This window comes from Aplidium turbinatum, chromosome 12 (genome assembly GCF_918807975.1).
Source record: "Aplidium turbinatum chromosome 12, kaAplTurb1.1, whole genome shotgun sequence".
NCBI lineage: Eukaryota > Metazoa > Chordata > Ascidiacea > Aplousobranchia > Polyclinidae > Aplidium > Aplidium turbinatum.
Window position 1 is genome coordinate 24,192,351 of NC_137483.1, and position 22,891 is coordinate 24,215,241.

At 37.8% G+C, this 22,891-nt stretch overlaps 2 protein-coding genes across 2 annotated transcripts; both read right to left on the reverse strand.

Annotated features, from left to right (window-relative positions):
• Positions 1-10,542: 10,542 nt before the first annotated feature.
• Positions 10,543-13,942, reverse strand: LOC145780706 (uncharacterized). Its single transcript, XM_082592326.1, has 5 exons — positions 13,889-13,942; positions 13,727-13,795; positions 13,409-13,549; positions 12,216-12,388; positions 10,543-11,977 (listed from the first exon to the last, which is right to left on the reverse strand). Exons 1-5 carry the CDS (start codon positions 13,940-13,942, stop codon positions 11,110-11,112), a joined length of 1,305 nt encoding a protein of 434 aa, XP_082448452.1. The 3' UTR covers positions 10,543-11,109.
• LOC145781143 (uncharacterized) lies at positions 13,739-16,143 on the reverse strand. Its single transcript, XM_082592905.1, has 6 exons — positions 15,968-16,143; positions 15,798-15,866; positions 15,451-15,591; positions 15,308-15,361; positions 13,903-14,887; positions 13,739-13,795 (listed from the first exon to the last, which is right to left on the reverse strand). The coding sequence occupies exons 1-5, from the start codon at positions 16,058-16,060 to the stop codon at positions 14,585-14,587; spliced, it is 660 nt and encodes a 219-aa protein (XP_082449031.1). The 5' UTR covers positions 16,061-16,143; the 3' UTR covers positions 13,739-13,795; positions 13,903-14,584.
• Between the last annotated feature and the right edge of the window lie 6,748 nt (positions 16,144-22,891).

Sequence of the window (22,891 nt, forward strand, 5' to 3'; positions counted from 1 at the left end):
ATCGCGATTTAAAATTTCACATTTTTGCCACTAGTGGCGCCATTGTGCGTGGGAACATTTTGGGAAAATGCTCTAAAGTCACCATTTCTTGTGCAATTATGATGAACAAAGTGTCTATTCCCATGTTCTCATGGGTGAGGAATTCAATTATGCTATTAAAATATCAAAAAAACAATTGCTTGATATGAAAATCTTCATGTTAATTTTAAAAAGTTCCTCAAACTTTAAGGCCCCCCCACTCCCCCATGATTGCATAATTTTTTTTCTGATTAGCTCCATTTTGTAAAGTGATTGTTTAGTTACCAAGAAACTGAAAATCTTTCACTGAACTTTTCTCTAAGTGCTTTTATCACATTAACTGTTAGCATACCCAATACCCATTGCAAGCTAATAATTGTATTTAAGCTATTGTGAAGTTAAGGATAACAATTATGACTTCAAAGCAGAGCCATTATGACTTCACAAAGACATAAAAATGATGTGGTTAACCTCAATTTAAAATAAACAATATCACCCCACATCATAAAAGTCAATTTATTAAAATACAGAGCTTTTGCCACACAAGTTTGGCTTCTTCAGTATAATCTTATTCAAATAGAAACTATTGAAAATATTCAAATATAATTTTATTTGAATAAGATTGAAGCGATTGAAAATATTCAAATATAATTCTATTTGAATAAGATTATACTGAAGAAGCCAAACTTGTGTGGCAAAAGCTCTGTATTTTAATAAATTGATTTTTATGATGTTGTGTGATATTGTTTATTTTAAATTGAGGTTAACCACATCATTTTTATGTCTTTGTGAAGTCATAATGGCTCTGAAGTCATAATTGTTATCCTTAACTTCACAATAGCTTAAATACACTTATTAGCTTGCAATGGGTATGCTAACAGTTAATGTGATAAAAGCACTTAGAGAAAAGTTCAGTGAAAGATTTTCAGTTTCTTGGTAACTAAACAATCACTTTACAAAATGGAGCTAATCAGAAAAAAAATTATGCAATCATGGGGGAGTGGGGGGGCCTTAAAGTTTGAGGAACTTTTTAAAATTAACATGAAGATTTTCATATCAAGCAATTGTTTTTTTGATATTTTAATAGCATAATTGAATTCCTCACCCATGAGAACATGGGAATAGACACTTTGTTCATCATAATTGCACAAGAAATGGTGACTTTAGAGCATTTTCCCAAAATGTTCCCACGCACAATGGCGCCACTAGTGGCAAAAATGTGAAATTTTAAATCGCGATAACTTGAAAACGACACAAGGTATCAAAAAAATTCCAACAGTTATGAATATTATTCTAAAATATGTACTAAATATGTAAAAATGAAAAAAATCTAAGAGGTGGTAGTGTTCACCATTTGTTGAATTATAATGGAATGACTCATGTGTCTTCAGAGTTGAGAAATGTTTCCGCTGTGGGAGTGACTTCACAGTGAGTTCACACCCTAAATGGTGACATCATAACGGTATAAATGATCAGGTTTTATGAAAGGCGGTATGCAGTTGAAACAATTTACTGAATAGCGAGCAGTTGAAACAATTTAGTGTCGTTAGATGGTCCCGCAATACCGGATTACAATCCCGATAAAGCAGGTATTGCGTGGTGCAACGATTCTATTCCAGGACATCGCCCAGACTTTAACAACGCCAAGTGATCATTTTGGCTTTGTTGCAAGTTTAATTCTATTTACTTGTGCTATCGTTATTTGTATTTTGGCCTCCAAGAAGAAACTCTCGGTAGGCCACGATGGCTGCCGAAAAAAAATACGAGTTTTAAGGCCTGGAAACACTGCATTAAATCAACATTTGTATTTGGAAAACTTTGACAGTGACACTATTAAATCTTGCTTTTTTCATCTTAGAAATATTGGTTCTATCAGATCGTTCATAAATGTTGATGCTTATCAAATATTATCAAAGTGCACCTGTCACATCCAGGCTTGATTATTCAAATTCACTGTTAATAACATTCTACATTGTACTAGTTTGCGTCTTTAAAAAGTTCAGAATGCTGGTGCTAATTACTTTAACACGTAAACATGAGTGTATTACTCTTATACTAAAATCCCTGCATTGCTTCCAGTATTGTATCGTATTCACTTCAAAATATGTCTATTAATTTATAAAGTTTTACATGGTTTTGCTCCAAACTATCTGCACATTTTGCTTGTTCATTATAAACCTGCCAGAACTTTGCATTCTCAACATCAATTGCTCTTGTGCATTGTGCAACCATTCATGTAAGACACAATATGGAAATCGCACCTTCCCAGCTGTTGCTGTCATTTGCTAGAATTGTTTGCCTATTTCTGTAAAGGAAGCTGAAATTCAACACTCGCTTGAAAACGCTCTATTTCACTGAATATTATGAATGAAAGTCCTGTATTAGTTATCATTATCACCCTTGTCATGTACACTGTACAGCGCCTAGGAGCATAGTTTGCACTGTGGATGTGGTGCTATATAAATTTTGTTATTATTATCATTATTTACTACTTAGGTTACACAACATTCTTTAGGTTGATGAAAATTTAGACTGTCAACAGCCTAAAGAAAACGGAATGGCCCGTTTCGGTGAGTCCGATTCGGTGAGTTCCCTATTCGGCGATTTTTTTTTAATTGTTGGGTACCGTAGCCTAATTATCATTGCCGTTATTAGGTTAGGAGTTAAGGGTAAGGGGTTACGGTCTTATTTCAACGTTTAGCGACGTTAAAACGATGTAAAAGCGGCAATGATAATTAGGCTACGGTACCCAATAATTTTCAAAAAAAAATCACCAAATAGGGCTCTCACCGAAAAGGCTCTCACCGAACAGTAGCAGACCCAAAGAAAAAGCTGGTTTTAGAAAGGGTTTTCAACCATAGACTACGGTATCTGCATTCAGCATACTATTAATCAACTACTGTATTCTGTATACGTCACAAAGCTAATAAAAGGTTTCTGCAATAGATAAACTACTGTAACGGTATGTGATGGGGGTTTTCATAGTCAACATAAAATCATCATCATCGGCCATGCCTGAATAAGGCGTCGGCTACCATGAGTCTCCACAACGATCGATTGTCCATAGTTCTAATTAGGTTTTCAAAATTTTGGTTTGTCCATGTTGTAAGATTTTTGAAGATTTCCAAACGTGGACGCCCTCGGTGCCTCTGACCAGGACGAGTCGCCCCATCATTGCCGAGTGTTCAATTCCGCGTTTGCGGTAGACATGCCTGATAAATGTCATTTGCCTTTTTTTGATAGTTGTGATGAGGACGCCAGGGGTGCACCCAGAGCGTCTCCACACTTCTTCGATAGTGATCTTATCCATCCAGTTAATTCCCATCATTCTTTGAATGAACCAAATTTCAGCACTGTTGATCCTCTTTTCTATCTGTGGGCACACAGTCCAGGATTCAAAGCCATATAGCAGAACTGACCAAATGTACATTGTACACATGTAAAATTCTTATTCTAGTGTTTAGAGAGATTTGAGTTAGATTTTGGCCATTTTGATGAACGCTTGTTTGGATTGTACAATTCATGATTTTACATCGCTCCAGCATCGACCATTCGAAGTGACTATATATACTTAGAACCCAGATAACTATATATAGATAGATATAAAATAGATAGGCTTAAACTAGCAAAAAACAGAAAGCTTGCATTGTAGCCTAAGTGATGATGGTGGGAAAATTTGATTTGGTTTTAAATCTTTATCTTCAGACTGACAGGCCTTTAATAGGTTATTCCTAGCAGTTTTGCATACTTGTAGAAGCTCTGAACTACTCATGCAAGACTGGTAATTTGGCCTTTCGCTGCCGTTCTTGCATATATATATTATTTGTATTTCGTATATTTTGTTTAATGATGATGATGATATTTTGTTTATTCGCAAGCAGAACAAAAAATAAACTGAACAATGGTTACCAAGATTGACAGAGTGAAGTTTTCATAATTGTTGAAGCACTTGTTGTTGTTGGTTAGTTCTGAATCTTTATCCACGGACCGACAAAGCCTTGATAGATTATTCCTGGTAGTTTCGCATACTTGTAGTGGCTTTTGACGCAGGGCCGATTACCGAGATTGACAGAGTGAAGTTTCCAATATTGTTGAAGCGTTGTGGCCAGGAAATTATTCCATCCACTACGTGACGCTGAAATGAGAGTCGAACCAGCACCACTTGATTTTGAAAAGTTTCTTCATTCACAAAGCCACGCGCTAACCAAATGAGCAATTGGGACAGACGAAATATTCCATCCACTTAGTCCAATTATTGTATGTGAGTTATTTCATTCACTAAGTGCCGTTGAATGGAGATCAGTCCTGTGTGTTGCCCAAGCACGCACCATGAGAGGCGACCAGTGCTGCTTGATATTGAGTCAGGCATATGGTAGGCTACACTCCAAGAGCTGACCAACGCTGCTTGATATTGAGTCGGGCGCTTAATAACTAAGCTAACGAAACGAACAATAACACACCAAGGCCGATCAAAATAGCAACTGTCCATTTTTTGTTTGTTTTACTCATATAAATTTTGAATACTTCACTTACTCTTTTTTCCTCTTTGTTTTTCTAAATTTAAAATTCTACTGAGTTGTTGCGACACGGGTGCAACCTAATTCGTACCATGAACAATTCGTACCGTCAGTTCGTACCTTGAAAAGATCGAGAGAAAAAATTAAAAAAGCCGAAGTCGCTGATCGCAATTTCCGCAAACATTTAAAAAGGGTTAGGGTATCGGTATCCGCAAACAAACCGAAAAAATCGAGAGAAAAAAAAACATCGCTGATCTCAGTTTCCGCAAACATTTTAAAATTTCCGGTAATGATCCTAAGAGTTTGCCGAAGTCAATGATCGCAGTTTCTGCAAACATTTTAAAAGGGTTAGGGTTAGAGTTGATCAGAGTTTCCGCAAACATTTTAAAAGGGTTAGGGTGTTTCTGCAAGCAAACAGACTGAAAAGATCGAGAGAGAAAAATAGAACAAAGGCGAAGTCGCTGATTGCAGTTTCCGCAAACATTTTTAAATTTTCCTTTAAATTACAGTAGAACTCGGTTAATCCGGATTCGATTTGACCGGCGATTCCATCCGGATTAAGCGAAGATCCGGATTAACCGATGACGGTTCTATCAAGCCTGACGTTACCTAGATAGAAGGGTATCGGTAAAAATTACCGAAATTGAACGCATTAGTGTGGTCATCTGCCAATTCCGAGACGCGCGATCACCACATTAGTGATAGAATTCTTTTGAAATGCAGTATGCATGTAAAACGAATGTATTATTTTGTAGACGCTGCGTCTAACGCAAGAACACACTGGCAAAAGTTATATTTTCAGACCTGCGTCTCGGAATAATCTGTAGTCACTCAAAACTTTTGAAAACAGTTACGGAAGACGAGTTTCTATGGAAAACTTTCAAAAAATCACGGTCAAACAAAGTCTTCTATTGGAAAAACATCACCGACATAACGCCGAAAATTCCACCGATATCTTTTCAAGTTACAGTGCGAGTTTGGGCATTTGCGCACGAATTTTGTGTTAGGAGGGATTACTGTTCATGCTTTACTGTTTAAGAAATTTCTCGCAATGAGCCACGTTACGTTTTGGCATAAAATGGCAAACCTGTCGGGCAAATCCGGATAAAGCGATAGAGAAAGCGCAACTTTTGTCCGGAATAGGCGAAGATCCGGATTAAATAATCCGGATAATCCGAAGCTGTTTCTCAAGAAAAAGATTACAAATCATTTGTACTTCCAGTTTTATCCGCATTAGGCGAAGATCTGGATTAACCGAGTTCTACTGTATATCTTATCCTAAAACTTAAAAAATGGGCCTTTCAGCCACAAAAGTGCCCTTTTTTCATAATCCTGCCCCCCCCCCAGTCAAAAATCGTTCCGGCGCCCCTAATTGCAGTGAAGATGCAGACAGGTAGCGTCTCTCGACATCCAGCTGGTTAGTCCTGTAGAATTTTCGGTCAACCTAGAAAAAATTCTTATAAAGACGAATTATATATCATTGGAAAGATAATTTTATTAGCTTTTCAATGATGGGTTTTGTCATTTTTTTTACCTTGGGGAAAAAAGTTGCGGTCAAAAACGTGCCGGGGGGGTAAAACACTAATTTGCTCAATATTATACAGTAGAACTCGGTTAATCCGGATTCGATTTGACCGGCGATTCCATCCGGATTAGGCGAAGATCCGGATTAACCGATGACGGTTTTTATCAAGCCTGACGTTACCTAGATAGAAGGGTATCGGTAAAAATCACCGAAATTGAACGCGTTAGTGTGGTCATCTGTCAATTCCGAGACGCGCGATCACCATATTAGCGATAGAATTCTTTTGAAATGCAGTAGCCTATGCATGTAAAACGATTGTATTTGTAGACTCTGCGTCTAACGCAAGAACACACTGGCAAAAGTTATATCTTCAGACATGCGTGTCGGAATAATCTGTAGTCACTCAAAACTTTTGAAAACAGTTACAGAAGACGAGTTTCTTTGGAAAAGTTACAAAAAATCAAAGTCTTCTATTGGAAAAACATCACCGACATTCTGCCGAAAATTCCACCGACATCTTTTCAAGTTTAACAGTACGAGTTTGGGCATTTGCGCACGAATTTTGCATTAGGAAGGATTACTGTTCATGAAAAGGAAGAAATCCGCAATAATTTATTGCGTCACATTAACGGAACAATAGATAAGAAATTTCTCGCAATAAGCCACGTTACGTTTTAGCATAAAATGGCAAAACTGTCTGGAAAATCCGGATAAAGCGATAGAGAAAGCGCAACTTTTGTCCGGAATAGGCGAAGATCCGGATTAAATAATCCAGATGATCCGAAGCTATTTCTTAAGAAAAAGATTATAAATCATTTGTACTTCCAGTTTCATCCGGATTAGGCGAAGATCCGGATTAACCGAGTTCTACTGTAGATGCATTACATTTTTGCGTCGTTCGGCAAACACGGTCACATCCTCTTATGACGAACGAGAAATTATCCAGAGAAATTCTTAAATTCAAGAAAATTAAAAAATAAAATTAAGCAATAAAGTTAGAGTTTTTAATTTTCTGGAATTTGAGAATTTCTCTGGGTAATTTTGCGTTTGTCATAATTTTCCGTTTGTCATTACATTTTTGCGTTTTGTAGGCTACTCAAATTAAAAACTGACCACAAAAATGCAGAAGCCTAACGATTGAGTCACTTCGGGTCAAAATTTAGTTAAAAATTAAAAAAAACGCTTCCGATTAGTATTGAACTCATTCCTTCTGGAGCACCAGCCCTATACGTATCCTACGCGCCACAGAATCAGCTGAAGTTAGGTGTTGAAATTAGAACTTATATAGGCACTCTTCTCATCTTTTGCTTTGAAAGAGAAAAAGAAAAAAATGCCTATATAGTGACGTCATGACCGGTCAAATAGTGCTTCAGATTCAAAGACTGGCGCCGGTCAAATAGCCACTGCCTTACTTTAATTCAAATGTTTTATCACACTGCACAAGTGCACATCCTATTGGATCATCAGTTGAATCATAAGAAAGTTTGATGAAAAGTTTAGTAACAAGTTTTGTTTTGAAATTTGGCTGTGGCTATATTTACACTATATAGTGTAATGATAGCCTAAATAGTGTTGCCAGATAAGGAATTCTGCCCTAATTTGAGAAAAGTATAAAGCTGCTTAAAACAAAATCTTGTATTTTGGAATTTTTTTTAGCTCTGGGCAATGATCAAAATCCTAATCTTATTCCTAACTTTAACCCATACCTTAACCCTTCTTAATTTTAATCCTAACTCTGGCAACACCTGATTGTAACCATGGCATTAAGTGTGGAAAAATAGCCACTTCCTTGAAATTTTACTAAACTGAACATTTTTCCAAGATTGCCCTGCCTGGCAAATGGCAACAGTGCTTCCACTTTTGACAATTGATAAATCCTCTTCAGTTTCCTTTTTTATCCTAAAAAATCCCTTTTTTCTCAGTCGGAAATCCTTCAAAATTTCCTTCACAGGCGAGGTTATTTTTGACGTTATTTAAGTTAAAAAAAGTGCCAATACAACTTTAAAGTTATTTTAATCTCACCTAAGTTACGTTTTAACCAGAAAGCACGGAAAAGCAGTGAATTGAAGAAGTGGTACAGTATTCGAATTGCTACAAAAAACAAACCAGAACCTTGTAATCTGATACCATAAAGTTGTTGAATAAATTACAAAGGTTAGCTTGAGTTTTTTCAGTAGCAATAGTATGTCGAAGCAACACTGTTTTATTAGAACAATAGGCTACACAAAAGCAGCACATATTTTACAATAACATGGTTTACTTCCTTTGTTCACTGTCCAGCCAAAAAACCGCTTGTCAGTTAGTCGGTTCTGGGATATTTACCACCTAGAGTCCTGGACATCATTTATCCATTACCACTCTCATCTTTCCCACACGGACTCTTTAACCTATCCCTAACCAGTGATGTACACGCATACAAAAAATATTGATGCCGTCAGCGTTAACGCAAACGTTCAAAAAACCATACGCTGTATGCGTCAACGCAACTTGTAAAAAAGTTGGCGGCGTCAGCGCATACACTTGCGTAAACTACCGGTAATTTTGTTTGCTAGGTGCCAAACATTCACACGGTATAAACAACTCGAAACAAACAAGTTTTATTTTGAATTTTCACGTACAAGCATCTAAAAGTGTTTATCTGACATTTTGCTGTGTTTTGGTTCCAATGAATACGTCTTTGCCCATGGAAAACATTCTTTCAACTGCAGCGCTGGAAGGTATTGGCGTGTTGTAGCGAAAAAAGACATTAAAAAGTATGCGTTGACGCTATGCGCTAAAAAACCGCGAAAACTTTACGGCGTAGCTTCAAGCGCAAACTATCCAAAAAAATGTGGTAGCAAGTGTTAGCGTAAACAAAAAGTCTACGCCGCTAGCATGCGGCGTAGAATTTGCGGCGTATCTGTACATTTCTGCCTAACACCGAAAATATATGTACAGGTGGTAAATGTGTAGCAACGAATTATCCATCGATTAACAAATTTATTTTTGTGTTTAGTGCGGGTTTCCTTGATGCGCTAACTTGTTCAACTCTATAAGGCGAGGCTATTTCTTTTTTCTCCTTGTCAGTAACATCTTCACAATCATCTGAGACTGATGAAAAACTTTAGGATACTAGGCCTATTCATGATACTGACTCAGTCTGTGTACACCATACAGTACAATTATACATGTCGTATACACAGCCTAGCTAGCTCTATTATGTGTGCAACCTAATTCGTACTTATTGCGTACCCTGAAAACTAACTCACTCACTGCACTCAGGTCCAATTCCCAAAACGGCGAGAATAGATATCAAGTGACGGAAAGGCGAGAATGGGAAAGAGAGTGAGAGAGTGTTTCGGATGGCGACGGAAACCAGCTGATCATCGTTATTCCAGTCGTTTTTAAAACTTTTGAATGGAAATATTAATAAAATTTTCTTTGATATTGCTAAAAACAACAATTCCCTTTTTAAGGCAAAACTTCCTTGTAAAATTGTTAAAAATCTTTAAAAAATCCTTCCGATCTTTATTTCCCCTTTTTATCCTTCGAAGCGTTGAAAAATCCCTTTTTCGGCATAAAATCCTTCAAAGTGGCAGCGCTGATTTGCGATTAAAGAAGGGTAAGCACTTTAACGGCAAAATTTCTTTAACTGTCGAGAAAACCTCGAGCCAATCAGAAGCTACGTTGTCCGTGACGTAAGAACGTCAAAATCATGAATGATCATCATGAAACTCAATAATTTAGCCTACTTGTTTTGTCAGCTACATGGCGTGTGTCAGCTACACTTAATATAAATCAGGGGTGACGAACCTTTTTGCGGTCGCGGGCCACTTTGTCAATTACACATGGTTATCGGGCCACACAACTTAGCGCTTGTCAAAATTCAATGACGTCACATATTGGAATCGACCAAAAATACAAGGTGAAGTTGGTGAATAGTGTTTTAACAACTTTGCCTTCTAGCTTTCCTTTTTCTAACTTTATACCGTACCTTGAAAGTTAGTGTTTAGGGCAAGAAAATAGCAAAGGAAAGGTGTACCAGTGAATGCATAAAACAGCTTTGAGATGTATTTAATGCATGAGCGATTGTTAAAGAGTTTTGCGGGCCTCACAAAACTCTTTGACGGGCCGCAGGTTCGTCACCTCTGATCTAAATCTTCAACCACCTGGCGTGAGCCTGGATACGACAAAAAAACTGCTCTTCATCTTCGATACTATAAATCCCAATAACTTTGTGAAATTACTTTAATCAAACATACTTCTAGCTGAAATGTGTAAGTCTGCACTCTGCCACATTTAAAAGTTTAGCTGAATTAGCTCCAAGTGCCTTTGTCTAAATCTTTTCTCAACTTTTTCTAATATATAATTTTTGTTTAACATGTGCGGTATTAACTTTTTGTAAATAGCCAATGCACTATGGCACTTCCACTATTGTTAGGCCAGATCATCATCCATGTGTCTCTCCTCCCCTTGCCTAGATGAGACCTGCCATTTGTCCTCGCAACCCTTTTTTTCCCGACCAAACTGAGAAGTTTAGAGTTTCGTTATTTGTTGGATGTAAGTAGACGCATGCTAACAGTTTTGACCACCTTAACACACTAAACCAGCTTCTGCTCAACATAGCCTACAGTTTTCAATTTTTGTCCCAGGAATTAACTCTTCAAGCAATACTTTCCCTAGTTTGTGTGTGCATTAACATCCTCAATTATATGTCGTCGTTAACAATTGCAACATTTGTGAATTCATTTGAGGCTTTGGTCACCGAAATCAATATATTTGAACTAACAAATTCAGTCCACAACACTTTCCATTAGGCTGTTATTTAACACTAGCACGTTAAGTTAAGCACGCATATGTGCTGCGATTTGTGACCGTATTAGCAACTGAAAAAAACCTTGGTGTGAAGATCACAGAACTGTGCTTGCAACTGCACGGTGTTATCAACGTCCAAAACAACTCGGCTCCAGGTCCCCTGCGGTCACAGACACGCATATTATCCCTGAATTGGGGGGTATCGCGTTTGCCAATCGCTCATTGTCGCCTGGTTTGATTGCAAACAAGTCAATTCTATGTAGTTGCTTTTCCCATTGCGTCCAGAGTTGTTGCACCATAAGCAGCCCTCATTGCATCCGCATGCTCTCCATAACGGTGAGTGTAGGGGTTTGGTTTCGCACGTTTTTGTGGCAGTGGATCACACGCAACTTTTCTATCCGATCCGCGCTTTCGTTTTGCCTTCAGAGATTTAGGCCGAGTATCCTCCCTTACGATTGTTAATCCAGCGTCTTGGCAGATTGATAGAACATCAGCTGTCATTGCATCTATCCGAGTGACTGTATCATTTATCAATGTGTGATCGTTAACACGATACAGAACATTACACAATCGATCTACAGATGCATGAACATCCCTCAAAGATGTCAGAGGTGTGGGAGGTGATGCATTGCTCGGTCCAGGGGCGTCGTGGTTTATGGATTCAACATTGGTGGCAAAATCGAAAGACGGTTGCACAACACTTTGTGGAGAATATGATGGGCAAGGCACCGCTAACTTACCAACCACGTCGGGATCGAGCACAATCAACACAGATTTGGTGTACCACGTTGGAAAGGATTCCCAACGAACATTTGCCACATTATGAATAATGGCAAACATATGTTTGCAAGGAAGAAAATTGAGTTGGAAATCTTGGCATGTGCAGTTTGGCGCACAGTTGCAACTGCCAAAGGTTGTTCTGTAACGTACTTCTGATGAAGTGCTTTTCACAACAAACGTATCTCCATCTTGAACAATGGAGCTTGCGGTGACGTCTTGGGATGAAATGATACGATTCAAACATTCGTGAATGAAATGTTTGGGCCGATTTTTCAAGTAATCAGGAATCGAAGAGTTATAATTCCGATAAAATTCCGACGAGAACATGTTTTCTTGTTCGTACCTAAACATTGCAAAGATAACAGAATTATTAGTAATTAATTAGCCGTTAGCCATGTGATGTGCCTTTCTCCCCTGCTTTGGGTATTGGGTATGGTCGAAAACGTTTTTACTTTATAATTTATGTCCAGTTTAATGCATTATGTTAAATGCCGTGTGGTTGCTTAGTTTTATGGTTATTAGTAGCAGACAAACATGCAGAAAGTGGCAACATTCAACGATTATTCTGGAAAGTCACTAACCGACGTTTGTTGTCAGGGAGAAATTCCTTGTGGAGAAGCGTTACAAGAGCAGATAACGATTTATCCCTTCTCATGCTGATGTATTCCTTCAGAGTCCTGTTCTGCCGCTCCACTCCATTGTTGGTGTGAAACGTGATGCTGACCTTGTCAGAACGGTAAAACCACACCCAACGCTGAAACCCACCAACAAGTTTATTATTTTATTGAACTAGCCTACGATTTATTTGCATTTAGGGTGGTTTATATTGCACACAAACCTTCTTTTCTGTAAGCCAAACATTCTCAATATAATTCCGGAGTTTCGGATTGCTTTCCACATTCAGATGTCATTCACAACTCTCATGCCAAGTAGAGTCGATGTTGTAGCAATGTAGGTGTCATTGAGTTCCTAAAGAGGTGGGTCTTGACTCAAAAAGTCAAAATGCAGTTCAGTAATTTTTTAAATCGTGTGTTGTTTGCTGTGATGAAGTCCTACAGTTCTTCCCTATTGACAGTCATCAAGTCCACAATGGCACGTTTAGAAGGGTTCTCAAATCTTGGACTTTTCAAAGCCTTTACCACTTTCAGTTTTATGCTTTCTATTTTCTTTTTGCTCAAAGAGAAAAGGCATGTCTAGAACATGCAACCAACAGCTATGTATGTCTAATAATAATAATAGGCCTGTTTACCTAAAAATACCATATAAATTAAATAGAATTAAAAAAGTTATGCAAGTGAGCTATAACTTGTCAAAAAGTCAATGTGGCCCATTTGACCCCATTTTATTTAAACAGAAAAATTACAAAAAGTAAAAAAGTGGGACTATTAATATTTTCAACATACTAATTCAGCATTCTGGGGTGTATGCTGTTCAGTAAATTTTCATTCCAGCTTAATTAGTTTTTGTGGTATACCAAAGTTTTTTTGGTAAATTTTCAAATTTTAATATTTTCACATTTTTTGGCCACTTTTTGCATCATCTGAAGTATATTTTCTAAATGTAGATCTGTGTTTGTTTTACATGATACAAATCTATGGGAAAGCAGCTTTTAAATGAGCTATTAACTTCCGATTTTAAAAAAGAATAAGTAGGGGAAAAAATGTGATAAGTAAACAGAGTAACAGAATGGCCCGTTTGCCCCCACGTCCCATTTGACCCCGCTTGACCCTAATCTCCCGATACGCTCCTTTTCAACTTCACTGTGGACATTCACCTGACATGGATGGTTGTGTTCATTTAGATTGGGAAAAGTAACACAGCATCCAGTCGTGTTTAGCCTTGCTGTATTTCCTTTCAATACTATTTGCAGTTGTTTGCTCATGTCCCATTTGATCATGGAAGTTGGTGTAGACACCTTAACAAAAACAGAGGTAAATGTGGCATATCGTCAAAACCGAGTATGATATAGAAATACTTAAAAAATTGCAATTACCTTAAAACGAAAAATCATGGACAGAGTAATAGGGTACTACGAACATTATGATAAGTGATCATGCTAAAACCGAAACTCAATATATATGTGATAAGTTACCTTATCTTCTGGAAATTCAGCAATTTTCCAAAGTTTAATTGTGGCATTGCACTGATCCGTCACTGTGACCTGTCATGAAATTCATAGGATAAGTTGATTTTAGCCAAAACATTTCTAGGTGTGAGATACAATGTGCATTCCATGGCAGGTTGAGATACAAACTTTATGGCATTCACCTGAGTGCTTTGCTGTGAAGCAGCTTCTTTTGGTCGACATTTGAATTGGACATATTCCAACTTGATGTATGGTGTGTGCTCTCGCCAATAAATGACACTATTTGGCACTTCTGCATAGCAACATGTTTAACAGTTAAAACAGCATACAAAATAAACACATTGGGCATATCTTTATAGCATTCTTTTTATTGCACTCAGTAAACCGTTCCCTCTTTTGTGATGTCTAACCTCGAAAACCCAAACAAATGTCAAACAAACAATAACCTGTATCAAACTAACATGGTGTACAATATAGGCCTATTCTCTGGATCTAAGAAGAGTTGCAATCAACTACATTTCCATTTTCTGATAGTAGCCTACAAAAATAATATACGATACTGTATGTAACACTGAAAACCACCAAGCCTACTACGTGAATATGTTAAAAAATAAATTGTCTCAAAACATAGATTGGTTGTGACCCAAACCCTGCCTTTGGTTACCGCTGGACATGTCACTTGGTCCAATCAATAACACCACATAGGCGTATGGATTTGGCACACTAGATGGAAAAAAATACAAAAGAGGTCAGTGAAGTAGGCTAGGCTACTTTGCATCAACGGAAAAGCTTTTACACCTGAAAATCGCGTGTCTTTGAGAAACAAGATGAACAGTTGATGAAACAGAACACATTTGCAAATCTTTATAGCTTTCTTTTTATTGCAGTTAGTAAACCGTTTCCTCTTTTGTGATGCCTAACCTCCACTTTGGTGAAAACACTGTGCTTTGCAGAAACCTTTTTAGAATCTTTGTCAACAAGGAAAAGGCTTATTATTGTAGTATGAATATCAACACTTAGTACACTAATGAATTGCAATGGCAAGATATTAAAAATCAACATTAACATGGCACCGTATGCTTGTTTCTGAACAACAAGAAGTTTTGTTCCTGCTTTTGCTTCGTACTCTTCAATGGATCTCATGGCATCTTCCACTGAAGGCAACCACTACAACAAAAAATAATTTATTTTTTATAAGCAATCAAAGCATTTATGCTATAGCCTAACAGTGAAGAAATGCAAATACTACACACATGCAACAAATCTGGATTTAGCAAGTATAAGGTAGCTGATAGTTTGAAGCTTCAGTTTTTCTTCTTTCCTTCTACTATAAATAGACTATTTCACCACATTTAGGTTTGTTTTATTCTGATGACAGCTCCTGATGAGTCAGTAAAAAAAAAACTGCAGCTTCGAGCTACCTTTTACTTGCTATTTTCAAGTTCTGTACTACCATTTACTATTATAGAAGAGTTCAACGTATACCAATTGTGTGAAGTTGGAAACAGTAAAATAGTTGAATATTGGTTGGTGAACTGTTGAAGGTCTTGTTGGGCCCTAGTATATTGCAGCAACTACATTACAAACCTGTACCAGTCCATGACTTTCAGTGTCATCACTTTCCTCTACTTCTGCAGAGCTCTGAAAATCACAAAGAACATTTGTAATGACACAATATCTTTTTAAACTTTTTAATTATGCTCTTTTTTAATCTTACTATGGACATTCACCTGAAAGGGATGGCTCTGTGCATCTAGTTTAGGAAAGGTGATGCAACATCTAGTCGTACTTAAACTTGCTTTGTTTGTTTTTAAAGCCACTCGGAGTTGTTTGTTTAAGTCCTTTTTGGTTGTGGAAGTTTGTGTGGATACCTTAAAAAAGTAAAGAAGGTAGAACACACTAGAAAAACTGGATGGTAAAATTAAAAAAAAAATTTCCTTCGTGTTAACATGATCATTTAAGCTGTAGAAAACCAATATCATTGAGTGTATAAGTTGAAGACACTTTGCAATGATACAAAAAATGTAAGAATTTAAAGATAGGCCTACTGGTGAAATCACACAATAGTATAAGTTACCTTATATTCGGGAAATTCAGCAATTTTCAGAAGTTTAACTTTGGCATTGCACTGATCCGTCACCATGACCTGTTAAACAATCTGTCATGAATCGTTATAAAATCCATAGGATAAGTTGATTTTACCTGAAGTAATGTAAGCGTGAGGCACTGCATAATTTTGCTACATACCTGAGTGCTTTGCTGTAAAGCTTCTTTTGGTCGACATTTGAACTGGACATATTCCAGCTTAATATATGGTGTATCCCCTCGCCAATAAATCATGCTGTTTGAGATTTCTGCAATAATTGTAGTAATGTGTTTGGGTACCCGGACACTTTGCCGAAACTCATTTTGCCGAAAAGACAAATTGCTGAAATTATACAAATGTATTATCATTAACACATAAATATCATTCGCAAACAGATCAGTTCTTTCGGCAAAATGTCTACACACGTGTGTTTGGCATGTTAAACAATATGCAAAATCAAAATGTTGCTTATCAATACACCCGGTAGTGCTTTTTTAATTATCATATCAATTTATTTTTTGTCATTAATGCATCCGGAATGAAAACAATACCATTAGTTGAGGTACCGTAGTCAATACCCCAGTATGTAAATGATAAGGTGACATGGCCAGTGGCAACAAAAATCTGTCCGCCCTATTTGCTCAGTGGTTAAGCACCCTACTAAGACCAAGCGGCGCTGATTCGACTATTGAGATGTGTTCTTGAGCAACACATCGAAAGGACAACTGTCCATTTAGCAGAACCTAGTGGATGCTGCACAATCTACTTCATAAAACAATCTGCAAAAAACTCGTGGTATATACATAATGCGGGGATAGTAGCAACACTCAAATCCTGATAAAAGCACTTCTCGTTGTCGTTGACATATTAGCCTACATTTTTATGCCACTTGGAAGTGAAGATACCACTTTTTGAAAAAATTGAGTACTTCTAAAAACGTTACTTCAAAACCAATACATCGAATAGCCGTAAAAAGATAACATTTACACAAGTTATGATAACATTACAGCCTGGCTAAATAAACTTTAAAATTTTGGATGCAACCAAGTTCGTACCCTGAAAAAATCGAAAAAAAAATAGCACAAAGCCGAAGTTGCTGATCGCAGTTTCCGCAAACAAACAAAAACTCTTAGGATCCTTACCGGAAATTTTAAAATGTTTGCGAAAACTCCGATCAACCATAACCCTTTTAAAATGTTTGCGGAAACTCCGATCAGCGACTTCATCTATTTTTAATTTTTTCTTCTTGATCTTTTCCTAACCCTAACCCTTTTAAAATGTTTGCTGAAACGGCGATCAGCGACTTCGGCGAACTCTAAGGATCATTACCGGAAATTTTAAAATGTTTGCGGAAAAAAGAAAACTCCGATCAGCAACTTCGGCTTTGTGGTAATTTTTCTCTTGATCTTTTAAGGGGGAAAATTTTAAAATGTTTGCGGAAACTGCGATCAGTGACTTCAGCTTTTTTTATTTTTTCTCTCGATCTTTTCAGGGTATGAACTGTTCAGGGTACGAACTAGGTTGCACCCAAATTTCTACTGTCAACAAAGGTAAACCTCTACAGTTCAGTATGAATTTTGTAGGATGTTATGTAGCAAACAACATACACACCATATGCTCGTTTCTGCGCAACAAGAAGTTTTGTTGCTGTTTTCTCTGCATACTCTTCAATGAACTTCATGCCATCTTCCACAGAAGTGAACCACTACAACAACAATAATAATAATTGTATGCGCTGGCAAATAAACACAGTGCAACCACATGCCATGATATAAGCACTTTTTGTAGTATTAATAGTTTACCCTGAAGAATAGATCTGACTTAACTGAAACAAACCTTACCTGAGTTTCAGGATGATCATTCATGATGTGGGCTACTTGCGTTTTCCTGCACTACGCTGCCTGCTATGAAGCTAATAATGCAAATGTCAGCTATTGCAAATGTCGTCACACCGCCAGCTATGAAACTAATAATGCAATTTCGCAAATGTCTTCCATTTGGGTTTTCGCGCGTTTTTTATGATTTCACGTCACAGAGAACGTAGCTTCTGATTGGCTCGAGGTTTCTCGACAGTTAAAGAAATTTTGCCGTTAAAGTGCTTACCTTAAAGAAGAAATGACGTCATCAAACGTCTTCCATTGAAATCGACTATTATTATTATTATTTATTTGCGTCAGACAAAGCTGTCCATATCCAAAACAAAACAACGAAATAATACACACACTGCAAATGCACAAAGGTCACAGAGAGCCACTTTGGATGTCGTCAGTTTAAGAGTTCACTAAATATCTACTGTTACAACTAACAAATGATTGATTGATTGATTGACATTTTATTTGTTGCGAGTATAAACACACATATTCAACAAAATCGGATAAAACAAACGATAACGTAAAATGTATTATGTGTGGATGTAACATGTACCATGTTTTTAAATAACAAATTTATATTTTAACATTTAACCGAAAATTATAAGTATTGCAAAATGCATTTCAATGCTGCAAATTCAAAACCTAACGTTCTCATAGAACATAAGTCAAGCTTCCTGTAACAAACGCCACTCACACAGAATCTAGTTCAACACATCTGTATTTCTAATGCGACATAACTATGAAACCGGTATAGCTTTTCCCTTGATTCTTACGATAGCTGTTATTGATGAAAAGGCTCTACCGGTATATTATGAAGTAAGCGGGGAATTGAAAAGACAGGCATTCGAAATTTGACTAGCAAAACGAACGGACTGAATTTTAGAACGAAAAGGTTAAATGCACGCCGGGAGAATGTCACTCATCCGACACCCGTCTCAATAAATTAAATTAGTTAGATATTTTCTCAACTCCCCGAATACTAAAACTTGTAACATTGATAAATAATAAAAATGTATGATTCTATTCGATTGGTTTACTTTTTGTAGGAAGTCATACCCCTAGACTAGACAGCCAGAAGCCTAAATTATCCTTCTAAATTATCCTTTTTTTAATTAGAGACTTAGAGTCTCTCAATATTCTTTTAAATTATCCTTTTATTTCCTTTTTATAAACAAATTACGACAAATTAGACAGCCAAACCCTACACTGGGGTCAAAGTTAGGCAGAACCCTACACTAGGGGCTTCAGACATGTTAAAAACCCTACATGGATACTGCAATGATCGTTGGAAGAGTTGAAAGTATTCAGAACGACAAAAAAAAAATCAGATGCCATCAGGTCTGATGTCTTTTTCTTCTTGCGTTTGAGGCCGCCACAGATCACGTTGTTACATCCACGCGTAGCAGCCAATTAATGGATTGTGTTTTCGTCGAACGTTGTGAGGTCCACATATCTGTTCTGGGGTCGATATACAAGACAATGGTAGATGATGATAGCCTATAAAACGATTGGTATGTAGCCTATGGTTGATGAACGAATAATAATAATAATAATAATAGTGTTTTTATTTGCGCCTATTGCGATAGCATACAGTAGGCTACACTGCGATCACAGATGCGATAAAAGCAGCGAAGTGACATATAATCTTCGAGTCAGCTGCTCCCCTTATTTTGGCTTGCCATTAGGCCTAAGTGTCTTTGTCCAGACACAGCCGCCTGCTCTGAAGCGGTGTCGAACCTGTAGTATAATGCTAACATTGTGGTCACTCGTGCGTGACGTCCCGGCGTAAACACGAGGGACAATAGACCTTTTGCATAACAAACCAACAGAGCGTGACGTTGGAGTCGTGAACGACCAGCCACTGTTTACAATGCTGTGCGATAGGGTTAGTGGCGTAGTTTGCAGGCGAATAAATTGTTTAACGTTTGCTTGAGCTGTTGTTTTGTGGTCTTTACAGGCGTGTATCAGTGTTTCAGTATAATTTGCCAGAAAATAAAAACTCTTTTAAGTTGTAAACTTAGGCTACAGAAGTGTAAACCTTCGACCAGTTCTTTGCTGTATTGGAAGCGATCTTGCCAGGCAAAGATAGGAAGAATTTCCTGCATTATGCAGCTTCAAAAGCTAAGCATGCAAATCAAAATATTGATGCAGAACTTGATGACGATGCTACTTTCGAAATACCTCAAAATGCTACAGGAACACTGCATCTACATACAGTGGCGTTGCCAGAAACAAATTTGGGGGGGGGGCAAATATTTGATGAATTGATGAGAACGACAAAGTGTTTGATTTAAGCCATCGCCACCTGATGTGCAGTGGGCGTATCCTGGTGGGTTGAGCAAGAGAAGCAATACAACCGGTGGGGTGTTAGAGCGTGCCGAAGGCCCGCGTATTCTAGGGGGGTCCGGGGGCATGCTTCCCGGAAATTTTTTGCAAAATTACACTCAAATAATGGATTATAGCGCTTTCTGGAAACACTTTTAGGGTAATATTTGTATGAAATTTATTAGCAGATAAACAGCTATTAACTTATTATAGGTAGCTCTTATACACGAACGGGCAAAAACTGCGGCTAAATTAGAGAACACCAAAAACTCAGCTACACAAAAACTCAATAACTACACATACACATAACAGAGTAAGCCATGCTGAAATTGCTTCCACAAGTTAGTTAAAAGAAGCGTAAATCGCATAAATTTTACCCGATTTACGATTTGCAAAATTTATTGGTGTCTTTCTGTGTGTCTAAAACAAGTCCTTGGGGGTGTTAATAGCCAGATGACTTGGAAAACGTTATAAATTTCTACAAATTTTATTAACTTATATTTTCAACAAAGGGCTCAACTTCGGAATCCAAACTTTGAAAATTTTGGGGGGGCCATGGCCCCTTTCGCCCCCCCCCCTGGCTACGCCTATGTCTACATAGATTAGCGGTGAAAGATTGAATTTTTGCTGGTGTTGAAGCTTTGCCTGGGTTTGTTTTTGTACAGACTTAAAGCACAAGGTTTGGTATTAGTTCTGCATTCGTACTGTACACCGTATTTTTCATTCATGAATGCACCTCATGTATTTAAGGTTGATTAGTTTGAACATATTCCCTCATCGTGACGTTATCATAGCAGCCATGAAGCCAGACTTCAAGAAGGACTACCCAAGCACCATGATCATCATCGACTGCACTGAAGTAGCCTACGTCTCGAAACACTATCCTCACTTCACCGTCAGTCGCAAACGTACTCGAACTATAAAAGTACGAACACTGCAAAGGCATTAGTCATTAGTGGGAGTTGATCCAAATGGGGGTAATATGTTTGTATTTCAGTTGTACACTGCTAATGTGAGTGACAAAGAAATATGTCAGAGGAGTGGATTTTTTCACTTTTTGAAGCAGAAAATAGCTGCTAATGAACTGCACTTCATGATGCTGTTATGGCCGATAAAGGGTTTCTTATAGAAAAAGACTTAGCCTACATGGTATTGGTCTACATTTGAATATCTCACCGTTCCTAGGTAGAAGGCCTCAAATGAGTGAGGACGAAGTGTTGAATAAACGCAATATTGCACGCCATCGCATTCATGTAGAGAGGACCATAAAAAAATTCGTCAATTTCACATCTTCGACAGGAAAATACCAGTGACTATGCTTAGGATCATCAATGAAGTGTGGTTGGTTCGTTGCATATTATGTTATGCAGAATGAAAATAAAATGTTGCAAGACAAGGTGCCACTATCGTGGTCCATAATTCCCGGTCAAAATGCACACGCTTCACAATGGCCGTCCTAAATTGCCTTTCCTAGTCTGTTAGCCAACACTATGATTAAAACGAACAAGAATTGAAGTGTACCGATAACCTACAACAATTCATAAACACAAAAAATTTACTTTCACCTGCCATCGACCTCACGCTTGCTTGCAATAACAAGAAACGCCTTCATAAACCGTAGTAAACAAGCGATTCTTAACCCTCAGACTCCGCGTAACTCAAACGTCACGCTCTGGTGATTTTGAATGTGCAAAAGGTCTATTGTGCTGACATTCGGAAAGACGCCACGAGAGAGAACGTACTATATACAGATTGCGCATAATACAACATGGTGGCAGCGATGCAGTTTTGAACAATCGTTTAAGTTAAAGTTCTAGTCAGTATGTCTATGTTTCAAGTGAATCCTCCAGCAGAATTCGATTTCTCAAATCCCAGCGGTTGGACCCTGTGGATAAGGCGATTTGAACGGTTTAGAAGTGCCTCAGGTTTAGCAGAGAAAGATGGCGAACTACAAGTCAACACGCTCATGTACTGCATGGGCAATAAAGCTGAAGAAATAGTGCCGTCATTTAAGCTTTCGCCAGAAAATTCTAAAGAATAGGCAGTAGTTAAAACTAAATTCCAACAACATTTTCTTGTGAGACGCAATATTATATTTGAGCGCGCCCAGTTTAACACAAGAAACCAAGGCAAAACTGAGTCGGCAAGTGCTTTCATATCTTGCCTGTACAACATGGCGGAAGGCTTGCAGTTCGGCGAGCTTCACGATGAACTGTTGCGTGACCGCATCGTGGTAGGCATTCGAGACAAAGGATTATCAGAACGTCTGCAGATAGACACAGACCTCACACTGCAAAAGGCAATCGACCTTGTTCGGCAAAGCTAGACAGTAAAACAGCAACAAGGCATTCTTTGCAAAGAAACGACACAACAAAATAGCGGCGAACTTGAAGCCATCGTTAGAAAAGAGAAACAGCGGTTTGCAAAGAAATGCATGAAGTGTGGTCGATCGCCTCATTACAATGGAGAAACTTGTCCAGCAAAGACAGTCACTTGTTTCCAATGCAAAAAGATAGGACACTTTGCTCGACATTGTAGGAATCAGACAAACAAAAGCGTCAATGAAGCAAGTGAAACGACATCACGTAAGTCTGCCTGGTTTGTGAATGTTCTAATCAACAATTTCCCAGTTTGCTTTAAAGTTGATACGGGTGCAGAAGTCACAATTATACCAGCTCATATCTGGGAGCACTTGGGTAAATTCAAGCTTTCCCAAACGGACAGACAATTGCAAGGCCCAGGTGGCAATCTTTTAAACGTGTTGGGCAAATTTAACTGTAGACTTACGTACAGACAAAATTACAGCTGTCAAAACGTTTATGTTGTTAAAAACGCTAACAATGCATTGTTGGGCTTTCCTGCTATAAATTGCCTACAGATCGTTAAATT